Source organism: Delphinapterus leucas, chromosome 3 (genome assembly GCF_059928025.1).
Source record: "Delphinapterus leucas isolate spDelLeu-1000000601 "Yukka" chromosome 3, BTC_Dleu_Yukka2, whole genome shotgun sequence".
NCBI classification, from domain to species: domain Eukaryota; kingdom Metazoa; phylum Chordata; class Mammalia; order Artiodactyla; family Monodontidae; genus Delphinapterus; species Delphinapterus leucas.
In genome coordinates this window covers 146,810,591-146,826,697 of record NC_143131.1, presented here as the reverse complement: position 1 = coordinate 146,826,697, position 16,107 = coordinate 146,810,591, and the positions used below count along the sequence as shown (strand labels likewise).

The following is a 16,107-nucleotide window of genomic DNA, read 5'->3' as shown; positions in this document are numbered from 1 at the left end:
GAGGCTGCTTCAAGGATTAAATGAGGCAGTGCATAGAGAGTGCCTAAGCCTGTGTTTGGCACATAGGTACTCAAAAATGTGTTTCCTTCCCTTTTGCCTTCTTTAGCCGCAATAGGGCATTGGTACCATTGAAGACAGAGAGCAAGGAGCAGGGGATGAGTGGATCCTCTCCAGGAAAAAGTGGCATTAAACCCCCACTGGCTTTGTTGTAGCTAAAATGTGACATTGACTAGCAATATTAGTGGGCCAATCTCTGTGATACCCCAGTGGCTAGTTAAGGTCCAACAAACAGGGAAAGACCGTCTCCGGCAGCCTCTGGAGCATGTTCCCGTTAGTCAGGAGATGAGCATTAGCCAACCAAAACTTCTTGATTACACAGTACAGCAGTTGTTATCCCTGCTTCACAGCTGAAGACACCAAGACTCCAAGTGACTCAGTCACTCAGCCCAGATCTTGTGACAGGTTGCCGAGCTGGAGTTCCTAACCAATTCCAGCTGGCCCCGAGGCCATGTGACGTTCCAATTCCTAGAAATGAGTACAGGCAGTCTGTGGATATGACTGGGATGCTCCGTGGGGATGGAAGAAGGGAGCACCCACCCACCCCCACCCCGCTTTGCTTTGCCAGCTTGAGCGACGTCAGGAAGAACACGTTGCTGGGAGAAGGGGAGGAGGCAGGATGGGGTGGGGGCCAAGCCTGGTGTGTCCAGAGGACAGCAGGGAAAAGGCATACGTCCAGATCTTCAAGTGGCCAACAAACTCAACATTTGTTTTCAATTACCTTTTACTTACCCAAGTAATATATGGATATGTTCTTCTTGAAACATTAATGATAAAAGTTAAAATCTATTTTTTTCCGCTAGCTTCAGGCCTATTCCCCTTTCCAAACCCAGACTGCCCTTCTATCAGTTTGGGGTGAATGCTTCTTGATAACTGTATACACACATGTGTATAAATATGTGTACAGGGATAGGACTTCCCTGGTGGAGCAGTGGTTAAGAATCCGCCTGCCAATGCAGGGTACACGGGTTCGAGCCCTGGTCCAGGAAGATCCCACATGCCACGGAGCAACTAAGCCTTTGCACCACAACTACTGAGCCCGCGTGCTGCAACTACTGAAGCCTGCACACCTAGAGCCCGTGCTCTGCAACAAGAGAAGCCACCGCAATGAGAAGCCCGCGTACTGCAACAAAGAGTAGACCCCGCTCGTCGCAACTAGAGAAAGCCCGTGTGCAGCAACGAAGACCCAGCGTGTCCATAAAGAAATAAAGAAATTTATTTATTTTTTAAAAAACTCTATACAGGTATATATGTATGTACACAGTGTACACATTTGTACACATGTGTGTATACATATATGTGCACATGTGTACATTTATATAACTGTATGTACACACATACATACACATCGTATTTCATGCGTCTATATATAATTTTGTAGGTTTTCTAAGCCCAGTGGTGTATCATTCTATACATTTTGACCTGCAACATGCTTTTTCTTAAGTCAACATTTAGCTCTTATTCTTTTAACATCTGCATACTATGTGAAAATATGGCATACAATAAGCCATATCTTCCTTTAGTATGAACAGTATATCTGTGTGCACATTGGTGACTGTTTCTTTAGGTTAGATACGCAGAAGACTGCTGGACCATAAGATACGCATACTTTAAATGTTAAGATACAGCCAAATGACCTGCTTCCAAACTGTGGCCATACCAATTTACTCTCCTTCCAGCAATGCATGAGGCATTTGTGCCAGTAGTTAAGAGCTGAGGCTGTGAAGCCAGATGGCCTGGGTCGAATCCCGGCTCTGCCACTTTCTTTGTGACCTTGGTCAAGTCACTGCCCCTCTCTGAGCTTGGCTTCTCCATCTGTAAAATGGGGCAGTAACAGAATGCAGCTCACAGGCTGCTGTGAGGACTCAGCCCGTCAGTAGTAGATGCGAAGCACTGAGACAGTCTGGCGCATCTTTGCTGTCATTGCTGTTGTGACACGTTCCTTAATCCCGCACGGATACCTACAAATAGGAGTCCTTAGGAAGGCATATATGGCATATTTCTGATTTCTGGTTTTCTGCAGGTTTATCAACCCCATTCATTCACACAGACACACGCGCGCACACACACAGACACACGCGTGCGCGCACGCACACGCACGCACACACACACGCACACCCCAGCCACCAAAACGTGTATTTTAAGAGGTGCCCCCAGTCAAGTAAAGCAGAAGGTGGCTTCTACCTCAGGGAGCTCAAAAGCAAAGGCCTCCCTGTAAGACCGGGAAGCTAGTCCAGAGTCTGCCCCTTCCTTCTCTTCTCCTTTGGGGTCTCTGGGACCTGGAGGTTTGTGATCTTGGGGAGCAGATCCTATTTTTCCATTTATGCAGTGCAGAGCCAGCTGGGCCCTGTATTAACTTCCTGTGGCTGCTATAACGAATTACCACAAATTCAGTGACTCACGCCAACACAAATTTATCATCATATGGTTCTAGAGGTTAGAAGCCCAAAATGGGCCCCAGTGGACGAAAGAAAAGGCAGTGCTGGGGCTGTGTTCCCTTCTGCAGGCCTGGGTAGTATCTGCTCCTTCGCCTTTTCCATTCGCTAGAGGCCAGCCACATCCCGTGGCTCGCGACCCCTTCCTCCACCTTCAGAACCAGCAGTGTTGCCCCTCTCTGTACCTTCCTTCCTCAGCCACATCTCCCCCCGACCCTCCTTCTGCCTGCCTTGTGATTAAACTGTGCCCACCCAGATAAGCCAGGATAACCTCCTATTTGGGAGCTCAGCTGACTAGCAAGCTTAACCCCATCTGCGACCTTAATTCAAGCCCTTTGCCATGTGCATTGTTATTCTGCCTACCACAGGCTCCATGAGAGCCCTTTCTCTAAAATGGGAGGGCCTGAGTCTCAGTGAACGGCCTCTCAAACTGTTATATCTGCGGCCAGATTTACCTTGACATGAACAGACGCAAAATCAGTGTCTCAGATGAGTTATTAGGGCAGTGGTTTCCGTATCAGAGAGCCCTGGGTGCAAGTCGCAGCTCGGCCGTAAGCCGTGTGAACTTGCACGAGCCTTGCCTCTTGGAGCCTCAGTTTCGTCGTCTGTGCAGTAGGGATGATAATGTGAAGATGATATAAGATAATGCAAGTAAAATGATTAGTGCCTTGCACACCTTAGCGAAGGGAGCTACGTTCTTTACTCTCATCCTTTAGGACAACCTTTCTCCCCACCCCCATCCCCGACTCCCCTCCACAGCCCCGTCCCAGGCTCAAGAGCAGGTTTCCTGTTAGCCTGTCTCTAGCAGTTAGCAGTCAGCTCACATGGGTAGTTGTGTTCTACTAATAAAATGGAGACTTTTGAGCCCTACGCTGAGCGTTGGCTCCTGTAGCGGCTGAATCTAATATTATATTCTGACGCCCGGCCCTCACACCTGACCCAACTAATATCAGTCTGCACTCTCATTTTCCCAGGTTGGTGGTTCGTCAGCACCGCTGAAGAGCAAGGCTGGGTCCCCGCAACCTGCCTCGAAGGACAGGATGGTGTGCAGGATGAGTTTTCCCTACAGCCTGAAGAAGGTAGGAAGCAGCCGGGGCCTCGGGCTCACTGGGGAGACCGTGAGGGCCGGCGGCACCCAATCCCTTCCCTTCAGCCTCTGCCTCCCAGCCTCCTAGACTAGAGCCTCTGGACATGAAGCCAGGCCCTGGGGTTGGGGCAGAGCAAGCCCGCCCTTTCTTAGGGGCCTTGGGGAGCCAACCCAGGTGAGCCTGGCTGGAGCTGGGGCCCTGATACCTCCATGGGACCTCAATGGCACCCAGCCAGATCGCTGTCAACACCTCACTCTTCCTCCCTTGAATTATCCTGATGGCCAAGGTGCTGGGGCTGCTCCAAGCTCATTTACAAGACATCTGAAGCCATCCGTGAAGATCTCTGCTTTGTCTGCTTTCTGTGTTGGTTTAACGGCCCTGACTGGGTGTCAGGATCAGAGCTGACCCTCCTAAAGAGTGGTTCCCGCTGTGTCAGAAATCTTAAGGCTCAGCCAACTCCCCTTTCCCCCCAGGAGCATTCCTCAATCTAGAGTATGAGTTCACTTTAGCTAATAAACGGGAGGGTTTTGGAATCAGACCTGAATTTGACTCTCACCACCGAATTTGAATTTGTACCACTTACTGGCTGAGTGGTCTTGGGCCAGCAACTTAACCTTTCTATGCTTCAGCCACTTCCTCTGAAAATGGAAACGATGGTATCTACGTCATGGGATTTTTTTTTTTTTTAATTAAATGAGATCCCACATGCAAAGCACTTGGCAAAGAACCTAAAACAATGAATAACTAGGAACAGTTATTATCATAGAGCTATGCCTTACCTAGGGTTGAATATTTGGGGCTTTTAGTTGACTGTTTAGAAAACACAAAGCCACTTGAGTATGTATTTAACAGAAAAGAGGGTAAGGAGAAGGGATATTTCTATGCTCAAAGGTTAGCAAAAAAAAAAAAAAAAAAAATGCATATGTGGTTTGCATTTAGTTTTATTGCAGCCAGCACCCGCAGAGTAAAATGCCTTTTGTTTTGCTCTGCGTTTGTGGGGCCCACCAGGCTCTAGGGGCGGCGCTAATGAGAAGAAAGTGCAAAAATCAACTCAGGTTAAGGGGTAGTCATGTGCTGTGTGGAAACTATAGCTCCCTTAGACAGTTAATGATTCCTACCACGGGGCGTGTCTCTGTAAGGGACTGATTACTGTCCCCATTTTACAGATGAGAAAAGAAGCTCAGAAAGTAGAGACACTTGCCCGGGGTCACACAGCTAGAAGATGGGAGAGAGACCACATTTTCCTAAGGGTTTGTACATTTCTTCCCCCTGCCATGAGGGCTTCTCTTAGTGCCTCTTTATAATCATGCTAGGAATAGCATTGTGTCTATTGGGTGGCTCTTCACTCAAGTTCAAGGTTAGTACTCAGGTATGTGGTCCTTCTGAGACACCTGGGGCGTGGCATAGACGCAGAAATAATTGCTCCTAAGTGGGAGCACAGGCTTGGTGTGGCCTTTGCCTCAAGACACTGGAACTGCTTTCTTCTTACCTCTGCCTTCTGCCCTTCGCCTCCACATGCTGCCCATCCAGTCTCATGGAGATGCTGGTCTCTGCCCCAGCCCATGGGCCGCCGCCGGACTCTGGGGGACCTGTATGCCATCAGCTGGCGTCAAGGTGCCTACCTCAGAGTTTTCCTCCCCGCTCGGTATTCGGAACTGGGTCCCTGCATCTGCATGCTCTGGGACTGCCCGTGCCTGTTGCATGTGAGAAACGGTGATCTGGTCTGTACCGTGTGTGTTGGCATGTAGGTTTGGGAGGAGGGAGCTTAGGGTGTTTGTCAGCCTGGGGCCCTAAAATTTCCCAGGGTAAAAAATGATGCCTGGGGGCCCCTGTAATGCTGAACCAGTGACCTGTTCCCTTCATCAGGTGCATTTGAGTGGCCAGGGAAAAGAAACCCACGTTAAACCAGCTTAAGCAAAAGGGAAGTGTATTGACTCATGTCATTGAAAACCCTAGGGTAGGGTCAGCTTCTAGCATGGCTGGATCCAGGAGCTTGAAAATGCCTGCCAACTGAAGAAAAATGCCCAGCCTAGAAGTTGTGAGTTAAGTTTTATACAGGCACCTTACTGAGGACTCTAGCCTGGGAGGCAGCCTCTCAGATAGCTCTGAGGAACTGCTCCAAAGAGGTAAGGGAGGAACCAGGATACATAGGAGTTTTTGGCTGGAAAAACAAAACAAAACAAAACATGTAGTCTAACATCAAAAGATTACTGCTAATCACAAAAAGCAGATATCTTTTTTTTTCTGATAAATTTATTTATTTTATTTGCTTTTATTTTTGGCTGCTTTGGGCCTTCGTTGCTGCTCACGGGCTTTCTCTAGTTGCAGCGAGCGGGGGCTACTGTTCGTTGCGGTGCGTGGGCTTCTCATTGCAGTGGCTTCTCTTTGTTGCAGAGCACAGGCTCTAGGCATGCGGGCTTCAGTAGTTGTGGCTCGTGGGCTCTAGAGCACAGGCTCAGTAGTTGTGGCGCACGGGCTTAGTTGCTCCATGGCATGTGGGATCTTCCCGGACCAGGGCTTGAACCCGTGTCCCCTGCATTGGCAGGCGGATTCTTAACCACTGCGCCACCAGGGAAGCCCCAGATATCTTAAGTTAATGATTTTAGTGCTTTTCTATGAATGGAAAGATGCAAGAATCTGGTCTCATTGAAATGATTCCTTAGATATGCGTCTTAACTATCTAAGGCCAGTATCCAGAGCACAGAATGCTTCCTGTTTTTATCCATCCCAAATGCCCCTCAGGGTGCACTGTTGGGAGTGACTGCAGTGGCTCATGGCTTGATGGCAGGCAACATTCTTTGTTTACTGGCATGGCAGGCAACATTCCCTTTCTACCTGTCCTCGGCACCTGAGGCTTATTCTCGCCACCTTCAGCTCCCATTCTCTACCTTGCTGGAACCACTGTCTCATGGTGACAGTAGTTCCAGGCTTCCTTCAGGGGCACCCACCAAAGAAAATGCTTCTCCTTCAGCACGATCAGTTGGTTCCAACTGACCCAACTGGGTCATGTGCCATCCCTGAACTCATCACGGTGGCCAGTCACTTTGGCCAGGCCAGTGTTATGCACCCTCCCCATCCCTCTGGGTGGTGGCGAGGTCACCCTCACCCAAACATGTGGCTGGAGGCTGGCAGTGCCACCAGAGGAAGGGCAGATGAATGGCAAGCAGGCAGTGTTACCCATCACGCAGTCTACAAGTTCTCCCACTTCCCTTTGTTAGGGAACCCTGAGCATCCTACGGGGCCCAGAGAGGGTCTCTGGTTGCTAGAGAATCCCCAGGAGTCCAGGGCCTGTAGTACCAACAGTACGTAGTCCGGGACCCAGGCAGTGCCCCTTCTCACCTGGCCAGACAAAACTTCTGTGCATCCACGGGGTTGAGTTGCGCCCAGCACCCTTCACAGCACCCACAGCCCAGCCTGCATCTGTGAGTGAGGGAACAGCTGACTGCGCTGTATACAGAATGTGTGCAGCTTGAGTCAGCTCAGCCCCCACAGAGCAGGTCAGGGGGCTAGATCAATAGATAAATAAACGCCCTGTGTGTTTTCTGCCTCCCTCTGCACCAGCTGGGAAGGCCACAGACAGCCTGTGGTGTTTTCCCAGCGAGGGAGAGAGAGGGGCAGCCCGGACACACTATCAACGTCAGCCCACAGCTGGCTCAGTCCCTCCCTGCGGGCTGCAATGTAACCAAAACAGGAAAGCCGGCTCCTAGCCTCACTGGCTCCCCTGGGACACTCATCTGTTATCCGTCTCAGCAGTCACTGCTGACAGTGTTGGGGATGGGAGCTATTCTCTTGCTCTCTGGAGGGCCCTGCCCGAGTGTGACAATGAATGACCCTGCCAGCGGGGCCCTGCAGGGGGTCGGGGGTGAGGTCCTGCTGTGGGAGGGACACAGCCCGAGGCAGCTCTCTTGGCTTTGGGGGTAGGAGCAGGAAACCACTGAGAGTGGGATGGAAGGCACCCCAGTGGTGTTAATGAAAACAGAAGCAGGCAGTCATTTCATGATATATATCTCAAATCATTACGTTGTACACCCCAGAAGTCGATTATATCTCAATTAAAAAAATAAATTTAAAAAAATAAAATTGAAGCTTCAGGCGTGGTTGGATCCAGGGGCTTGAAAACAATGAAAAATGGAGATCAGCTACCAGCTAGGTAATGAGCATTGCTAGCTGTCTCCTCCCTGGTAGTGATTCCACCCCAAACCGTATATATGCTGCCAGATCTAGCTTGTCCCTGACCCTCCACCACTAAGAACTGCAGGGGAGCCACAGAGGGTTTAACATGAACCCCGCCCCTGCTGCAGCGTGAGCGAGGTGCCTCCCACCAGGCCTTCGGGACTTGTTCATTTACTAAACATTGACTATTTTACTAAATAGATCCTAAGTATTCCCAGTACCGTGCCCAGTGCTAGAGATAGAGGAATGAGCAAGACAGTCTCAAACCCCTGCCTTCCTGGAGCTCTTACTCTAGCGGGGGAAACAGACATGGAACATAATATAAGTAAATTATCTGGTATGTTAGAAGGTAATTCCTGGTAAGGGGGGGAAAATAAACCCGGGTAAGGGGGATGAGGGTGCCATGGGTCTGGGTATTGCATAAGGCAAGGTCAAGGAAGGTGACCTTGAGGCACAGATTTGAGGAAGGTGAGTGCAAATGTATGATGCTGAGGGATTTCAGAGGAACTGACCTGCCGTTTGTCCTGTGTCCTGTTGCTGCTTGCACAGGGTCATCCAGGGCTAAGTGAGGGTCGCTTATTGGGGGCCAGGGGCGGGGGTGGGGGGGTGGGAACAGAGATGGTGCACAGAAGTCTTTGGAGGAAATCCCTCCTTACGAGGGCATCTCTCAGATCACAGCCTTGGCCATCAACGTCCCAGGGCTTATATAGTGTCTTTGACTTACCCCAACATCTGTTTGTCCCCACAGAGGAGAAGTACACAGTCATCTACCCATACACAGCTCGTGACCAAGATGAAATGAACCTGGAGAGAGGAGCTGTGGTGGAGGTCATCCAGAAAAACCTGGAAGGCTGGTGGAAGATCAGGTACCCTCTGCAGCTGGGTGGGTTTCAGGTCATGTAGGCTCCAGCTGCACAGATATCTATCTGTAAGCAGTTGCAGAGGAGGTGAGGTTTCAGCCTGAGCTATAAAAGGACGCTTCTCCTCTGTGCTGTTTGGCTTCCTTCCCTACCCATATCCTTCTCTAAAAATGCATAATAAGCAAAACCGTGTCTAAACACACTGAACCACCGATAGCAGTAACCCAATTGAGCAAGACTGGCCTCCACCTCCAGATGTGTCTCCTAATGAGTAAGTGGAGGCTGAAGCTGCCCTGCGTGAGTGATTTCCCACTCCAGCCCCGCTCTGAGAGCAACAGGATGCTAAACGCCACATGGACAGTAGCCCGTCCTAAAGCTGATCATTTGCCGTCATCTCTCAGAGTCCAGTGGAGACCGGCTTTCCAAACAGTTTGTCACAGCTCTTTCACCCATGTGATGGAATTGAAAGCTCATAGGTAAAGGTGGCCAACTCATCTTGCTCTACTTGGGACTTTCCCAGTTTTAGTAATGAAAGTCCGGGGAACTCCCTCTTTGGTTACCCGGGCGGGCAGGGTGCAGCCTCGGGAAATTAGGGCAAGAGAAGAAGCCTGAGGTCCCTGCCACCTGGTGTCTGTGCCGTGATGTGAGGCCGGACATGAGGCAGGACATTGGGACCACTCACATGGGGCTGAGTGTGTGACCCTTCATTCATTCAGCAAACCTACACCAAAATCTATTTTGGGCCAAGCTGTCTACTGAAAGCTGGTGAGTCAACAGTGAGAAAGAGACTGTAGTTCAGACCCACAGGCATAGAAGGCAGACTCAAACACAAGTACAGGGCAGGGAGGCGAGTGGGGGTGTAGGAGGGCTGCACAGGGGACTTTGGAGCACAGAAGAGGGCTCCTCAGCCCGGGAGTCAGGAAGACTTCCTCAAAACTGAGGTTTGAAGCTGGAGTAATGACAACAATAACTCACATATCTGGATTATATGTGTTACCTTGCTGTATAACAAATTATCCCAAAACTTAGTGACTCTGGAATTCAGGTGGCTCGACTGGGCTCAGGGTCCCTCATGAGGTTGCAGTGGATGTTGCCACGGTCATCAGAAGCTTTGACTGAAGCTAGAAAGTGACCGAGCCAGGTTTTGAACCCATACCTTTCTGACCCCAAAGCCCACTCAGCATTGCATGTGTTGCCTCTCTGTTTATGGCTTTGTGCCCCCAAGTGATGAACTGTCTCATAGTGATGCCCGGATTGTGTGTAGTCTGAAGTTTTCCAATAAGCACAAGATTTAGTCCTTCTCAGGGGATATTTTAAGATTGATAGACACCAAACTGCAGATTTCTGCCTCCTTTGAAGTTTGCTTCTAGTTATAAAGGACTTTTTTTAAAAATTGAAACGCAGTGCTATTTAGTTCTTAAGGTGATTCTTGACGAGAGATGTGACCCTGCCATATATTATCTCCAGTCTGTTAGATGTCGTCCCCAAAGGTGTGGGCACCTGTTTTGTGGTTCAGACCAGTGGGATGCTGGCAATTTTAACAGCAAGCTCTCCAGGGGAAAATGCTCTTGAGTTGCGGTGCTTGCCAATTTCCGTGGTGTAAATACTCCCACCGTGGCAGATTTTAAGCTCCCAGTGTGATGGCACTAAATGCCGAGTTGGGAAGAGATATGAACAGCTGGCTCTCACAAGTGCTGTGAGCTGACTCCAGCACACCTCTGGTCCCAATCAACCCCTCTGGTCATGCTATTCAACCGAGTTCCATAGTGCAGAGAATTAAATGATTGTTACATTCGTTCAGTTCCCTTTGGAATTCAGTGAGCTGGTCTGTCAGGGTCTCAGTCACTCCGAAGCTCAGTGACCTGTGGTAACCCTGGAACCAACCCCCGACCTGCTTCGTTCTCATCTGAACACGTGTTTAATCTCCTTGTTAAGCAATATGACTGGAGGCCCACCCTGCCTATGCCAGGCTTTGTGCCGGGAGCTGGGGCTTCTGGGAAGAGGCAGCAAAGCAGCACAGACTCTGGTGTCGGCTTTCTAGGTCTGGATCCATTTCTGCCAACCCCCAGGTTGGATGGATGAACTATAGCAATAGCTATCAAGTGCTTGGAACAGGAAGGACATGGAGTAGGTGCTCACTAAGTGTCACTTACCGTTATCATCATGGTCCCAGTAGTGACGACTGTACGGGGACAGTGACTGTAGCAGAGCTTTGTGGCTGCTCACCCTTGCCAGGCCCACTGGCACTTTGTCCACTTGTCCCCTTTCTTCTTCACTCAACTCACTGGGAGCGAGGGCCCTCACACACACAGATGAATCATCCATGATCCTCGCCCCCAGGAGCTCGAGTTCTAAGTGGGGAGACAGGACCGTCACAGCCAAGTGTCACTGTGTGTTATAGGTGCTGGGATTGTGGGGTGTGCAGGAGACAGTGGGGGGCACCGTGGAGGGAGGCTCGGGAAAGGCTTGAGAGGGGGCACGGTATTAAGCAGAGCTGGGAAAGAGGAGCACAAAAGAGAATGGACTTGGGCTTCCCTGGTGGCGCAGTGGTTGAGAGTCCGTCTGCCGATGCAGGGGACGTGGGTTCGTGCCCCGGTCTGGGAAGAACCCACATGCCGCGGAGCAGCTGGGCCCGTGAGCCATGGCCGCTGAGCCTGCGCGTCCGGAGCCTGTGCTCCACAGCGGGAGAGGCCACGACAGAAAAAAAAAAAAAGAGAGAGAGAATGGGCTTTCCAGGCAGAGGGTCTCTAAGAGCAGGGGCAGGGGGGTGAGAGATGGTGGAACTTTTGGGAGAGCGCAAGCTGTGTGGGGTGGGCAGGACATGAGGGTTACCGTGAGAGCCAAGGCTGGGGAGGTAAGGAGAGGCCAGATTGGGGAGGCCCAGCTGAGGGCTTAGGCTTCATCAGGAGGCAGCAAGCAGTGTACCAGCCCCTGGCCCTGGGCAGGTCGTGGTCCACCGTTCCTGCCATCTGGGACCCGAAGTGGGATTCACAGTAGGAGCGCAACTTCTTCCCATGGGCCTGGCAGAGCGGCCTGACGGGCATCCTTCCCCCTCCTCCCAGGTACCAGGGCAAAGAGGGCTGGGCCCCAGCCTCCTACCTAAAGAAGAGCAGCGGGGAGCCTGTACCCCCAAAGTTGGGCCCCGGCTCACCCGCCCACGCGGGCGTCCTCGAGCTGGACGGCATCTCCCGGCAGCAGAACTCGGTGGGCCGGGAGAAGGAGCTGCTCAACAACCAGAGGGATGGCCGGCTTGAAGGCCGCCCGGTGCCCGACAGTGACGTCAAGCAGAGTAAGTGCCACCCACCCGAGCTCCCGGCAGCTGGACACCTACTACGTGCCAGGCTCTGTGCCCAGAGGTCCTCACATGTTGTCCCTCATCCTCACGGCAGCCCTGCTGCCCACCATCCTGTAGATGAGAAAACAGGCTCACAAACCCCAGGTCACTCGTTCCAGTTCATTCAGCCAGCAAGTTGCAGAACCTGAGTGGAGAGACGTGGCTTTCCTACTCAAGCCATGTTTCTTGCACCGTCTCATATCACCAGAGCTCCTGTTTCTCAAGCCCCTACTAGGTGCCAGGAATCTTATAATCAGTCTCACTGACTCCTTGTAACAACCTTTGAAGGACCTACTCCTTTTATTTTACAGGTTAGGAAACAGAGATGAAAGGGTTTGTCCAAGGCTACCCAGCTAGTGAACAGTGGAGCCAGGACTTGAACCCAGGTCCCTCTGACTCAAGTGCCAGTGGTCTGTCTGCAGGGCCTCATTTCTGAGCCAGGGGAAGAAAAAGTGTACCCTGTGTTGGGTTTATTCCGAAGATAGTTCTTTACTCATCTTGCTTTTCAAAGCTATTTTACCATTTAATGTTCCCAGCACACCTGAGAGTAGGTTCATTATTGTTGTCAGCTGCATACCCGGGATGCCAGCCTCAAGCATGTGACCCTGTACAGGGCAGAAGGAGTCTGTCTGTTGGGAAAGGACTAAAAACTAGCCACAAGGATGCAGTCACTTGCCCCTCGCTGGGCTTCTCCAGCTGTTTAAAGTGGCTCTTATGGTCAGTGAACTTCTTGAGTCTCTCAGTTGTTCTCAGCCACTCTGAGAAAACACTGACATGCCATGGCAGGATCCTGTCCTGCATGGCCAAGAGCGTAGGAGGGTTCCCATTAACACTAGAGGAGCGAGTGAAAATCTGAAAGCCCGTGTCTCTGTTAAGATATATAGGTTCAGATGCTCAAGCAAAGCCTCCCCACTACTATCACACACATACACCCAATAACAATGGCTCAAGTAATTTAGATGTTTATTTCTTTCTCACCGAGCAGTCAGGTATATGTCCAGAGCTGCTGTGGCAACTCTATCCAGTCACGAGTCTTGTTATGCTGTATCTATCTTGTGTTGCCCTCATCCTCCTGGTCCAGGAGGGCTCACCACCAGTCCGGCCAAGGAAAATGAGGCAGGGAGAAGTGGAAGACTGGACTCAGAAACTACAGACTTGTTACTCTTTCACATCCCATCGGCCAGAACTTAGTCACATGGCAGTACCTAGCTGCAAGGGAGTCTGGGAAATGTAGTCTTTACGTAGGCAGTCAAGTGTCTGGCTAAAACTCTGTTGTGATTTTTTTCTAATAGAAGACAGGAAAAATGGGTATTTAAGAGTTTTGCAGTCTCCTCTACACGCCAACTACCAAACTACACCTCTGTGTAGACCCATGCTAAACCAGCTCTGACAGCATATGGGGTGCCTTCCTCAATGTTCTGCCCTTAGCCAGGAGCCTTGGACCACTGCAGAGTCGTCCTCTTCTTGATCCTGAGACCCAGAGCAGGGGCAGCCCAACTCCAGAATAAAAACCCCTGAAGTCCTCAGTCCAAGTTTGTTTGGCTCTGTTTATGCATTGTTTAATTTGGGTTTGTTCCAGAGCACAAAGCCAGGGGCAGTACCATTAATGCGTGCTTGCCACATGCCAAGAGCCTCACCTGTATTGTTGACTTTCATCTCCACCACTGCTTCCAGGAGGCAGGCATTATCACCCCCTCTCCAGAAGAGGATCATGCAGCTCAAAGTCACATAACTTGTAGCCTCCCACCTCTGCGTTACTCTGAAGCCTGCACTTGTTGCCTTTGCTGGAAAGCTTTCCATTGCTCCAGGACTGGGCACCATCCCCTTGTTGATGGAGAGTCCTGAACCCAGTCTGAGTGTCCCCTTTCTAGTTGAGCTCTCCCATAGGAAGCGTCGCAGTCGCTTGCTGATGCCTGTGCTCTCTCCTGCAGGAGAGAATAGCTCTCTCGTGGTGTCCACCTCAGGAATTTTATCTGTCGTCTCTTTATAGGATCACCCAAGATGAGACAGAGACCCCCTCCTCGCCGGGATATGACCATAGTAAGTGGACCCTTGCAACTGGAGAGCCAGACCCTGACCTGAGATTAGCCCCCCGACACTCACCTCGCCTTCTCCAAGGATGCACTCTTTCCTGCCCACACAGCAGCCTTGTGAAGCTAATCCCACGGACAGGTGGAAAGACTGAGGTCCAGGGAGATCAAACAGTTCGCCCATGGCTTTGTGACAGTTAGGTCTCAGGATGTACTTTCTGCTTCCTGAGCCGACTCCGCTTTATCTTAGATAAGTCTCCTTGAATAACGTAACTTGAAACCAAAATGAGATAAGGCACACGTTTCGCTTGTGGTGCCATTCTGATCTTTTACTTTCATACTCCATTTTTAACTCTGTAAGCAGTACTTTGAAAATGGGCTTTCTTTTTTTAATGTCTGCCATTTATCGAGCACCTTTTGGGTGCCAGGCAGCATGCCGGTGTTTCACTACATGAACTCATTGAATGCTGTCCGTGACCCCACCAGGTAGATCCTGTTATTACCCACATTCTACAGGAGATAAAACTCAGGCCTCCAGGAGGGGAAGGGATTTGCCCAAAGTCACACCAATGGGTCTACCTTGCAAACCTGTGTTCATTTCACAACACTTGTTGCCTCTTAAGTTCAGAGAATATTGTCTTGCCCCAAATTTTCATGATTATAGGCAAATGTCCCATGTTTTTTCTCATTGCCCTAAAGCTGAAAGTCCAGTGACCTATCTAGAAGACGATGATCTGAGTGGTCCCCTTTGTTTTGTCCTAGAATCCAAATGGGTCCGCCAGAGCCCCCTTGAGGGCGATTGTGTGCCCCAATCCCTTAGCGCCTCCCATTCAGCGCCATGGGAGTGAACTTACAGCGGTTTTAACACTGTGTTTAATTGTGCCAGCCTCGAGGTCTGCCCAAGCCTCCCATCCCACCCCAAGTGGAGGAAGAATATTACACCATTGCTGAATTCCAGACCACCATCCCTGATGGCATCAGCTTCCAGGCGGGCCTGAAGGTCGAGGTGAGTGGACGTGGTCTCACTTTGTCTACCTGTGATTCCTTTTTTTTTTTTTTTTAATTTATTTTTTTGAAGTATAGGTGACTTACAGTGTTGTGTTAATTTCCGCTGTACAGCAAAGTTCTTCAGTTATACATATGTACGCATGCTTTTTCATATTCTTTTCCATCATGGTTTATCCCAGGATATTGAATATCGTTGCCTGTACTATACAGTAGGACGTTGTTGTTTATCCATCTTATATATAATAGTTTGCATCTGCTAATCCCAAATTCCCAGTCTGTCCCTCCCCACCTACCTCCCCCTTGGCAACCACAAGTCTATTCTGTCTATCTATGAGTCTGTTTCTGTTTCATAGGTAAGTTCATTTGTGTCATATTTTAGATTCCACGTGTAAGTGATATCATGTGGTATTTGTCTTTCTCCTTCCGACTTACTTCACTTAGTATGATAATCTCTGGGTCCATTCATGTTGATGCAAATGGCATTATTTCATTCTTTTTTCTGGCTGACTAGTATTCCATTGTATGTGTGTGTGTGTGTGTGTGTGTGTGTGTATACACACACCACACTTTTATCCATTCATCTGTCAGTGGACACTTAGGTTGTTTCCATGTCTTGGCTATTGTAAATAGTGCTGCAGTGAACATTGGGGTGCATGCGTCTTTTTGAATTAGAGTTCTGTCCAGATATATGCCATTCTCATATGGCAGATCTATTTTTAGTTTTTTGAGGAACCTCCACACTGTGCTCCATAGTGGCTGCACCAACTCACATTCCTACCAACAGTGTAGGAGGGTTCCCTTTTCTCCACACCCTCTCCAGCATTTATTTGTAGATTTTTTAATGATGACCATTCTGACCCATGTGAGGTGACACCTCATTGTAATTTTGACTTGCATTTCTCTAATAATTAGCGATGTTGAACATCTTTTCTTGTGCCTGTTGGCCATCTGTATGTCCTCTTTGGAGAAATGTCTGTTTACATCTTCTGCCCATTTTTCAATTGTGTTGTTTGGTTTTTTGTTGTTGAGTTATATGAGCTGTTTGTATATTTTGGAAATTAAACCCATGTCGGTCGTATCATTTGCAAATAACTTTTTTCAGTCCATGGGTTGTCTTTTTGT

At 49.8% G+C, this 16,107-nt stretch overlaps 1 protein-coding gene across 3 annotated transcripts in view; it reads left to right on the top strand.

Annotated features, from left to right (window-relative positions):
* The window catches only part of SH3PXD2B (SH3 and PX domains 2B), a 111,944-nt gene that overhangs the window by 80,983 nt on the left and 14,854 nt on the right, over positions 1-16,107 (top strand). For 2 of the 3 annotated variants that reach the window (XM_022595108.3, XM_022595109.3), the window contains exons 8-12: positions 3,467-3,571; positions 8,502-8,619; positions 11,676-11,902; positions 13,938-13,987; positions 14,864-14,983. In XM_022595108.3, coding sequence (XP_022450816.1) covers positions 3,467-3,571; positions 8,502-8,619; positions 11,676-11,902; positions 13,938-13,987; positions 14,864-14,983 — 620 coding nt within the window. Of the gene's footprint in view, positions 1-3,466; positions 3,572-5,110; positions 5,195-8,501; positions 8,620-11,675; positions 11,903-13,937; positions 13,988-14,863; positions 14,984-16,107 lie in introns of all 3 variants that reach the window. The other variant, XM_089909655.1, reaches the window with a different exon arrangement.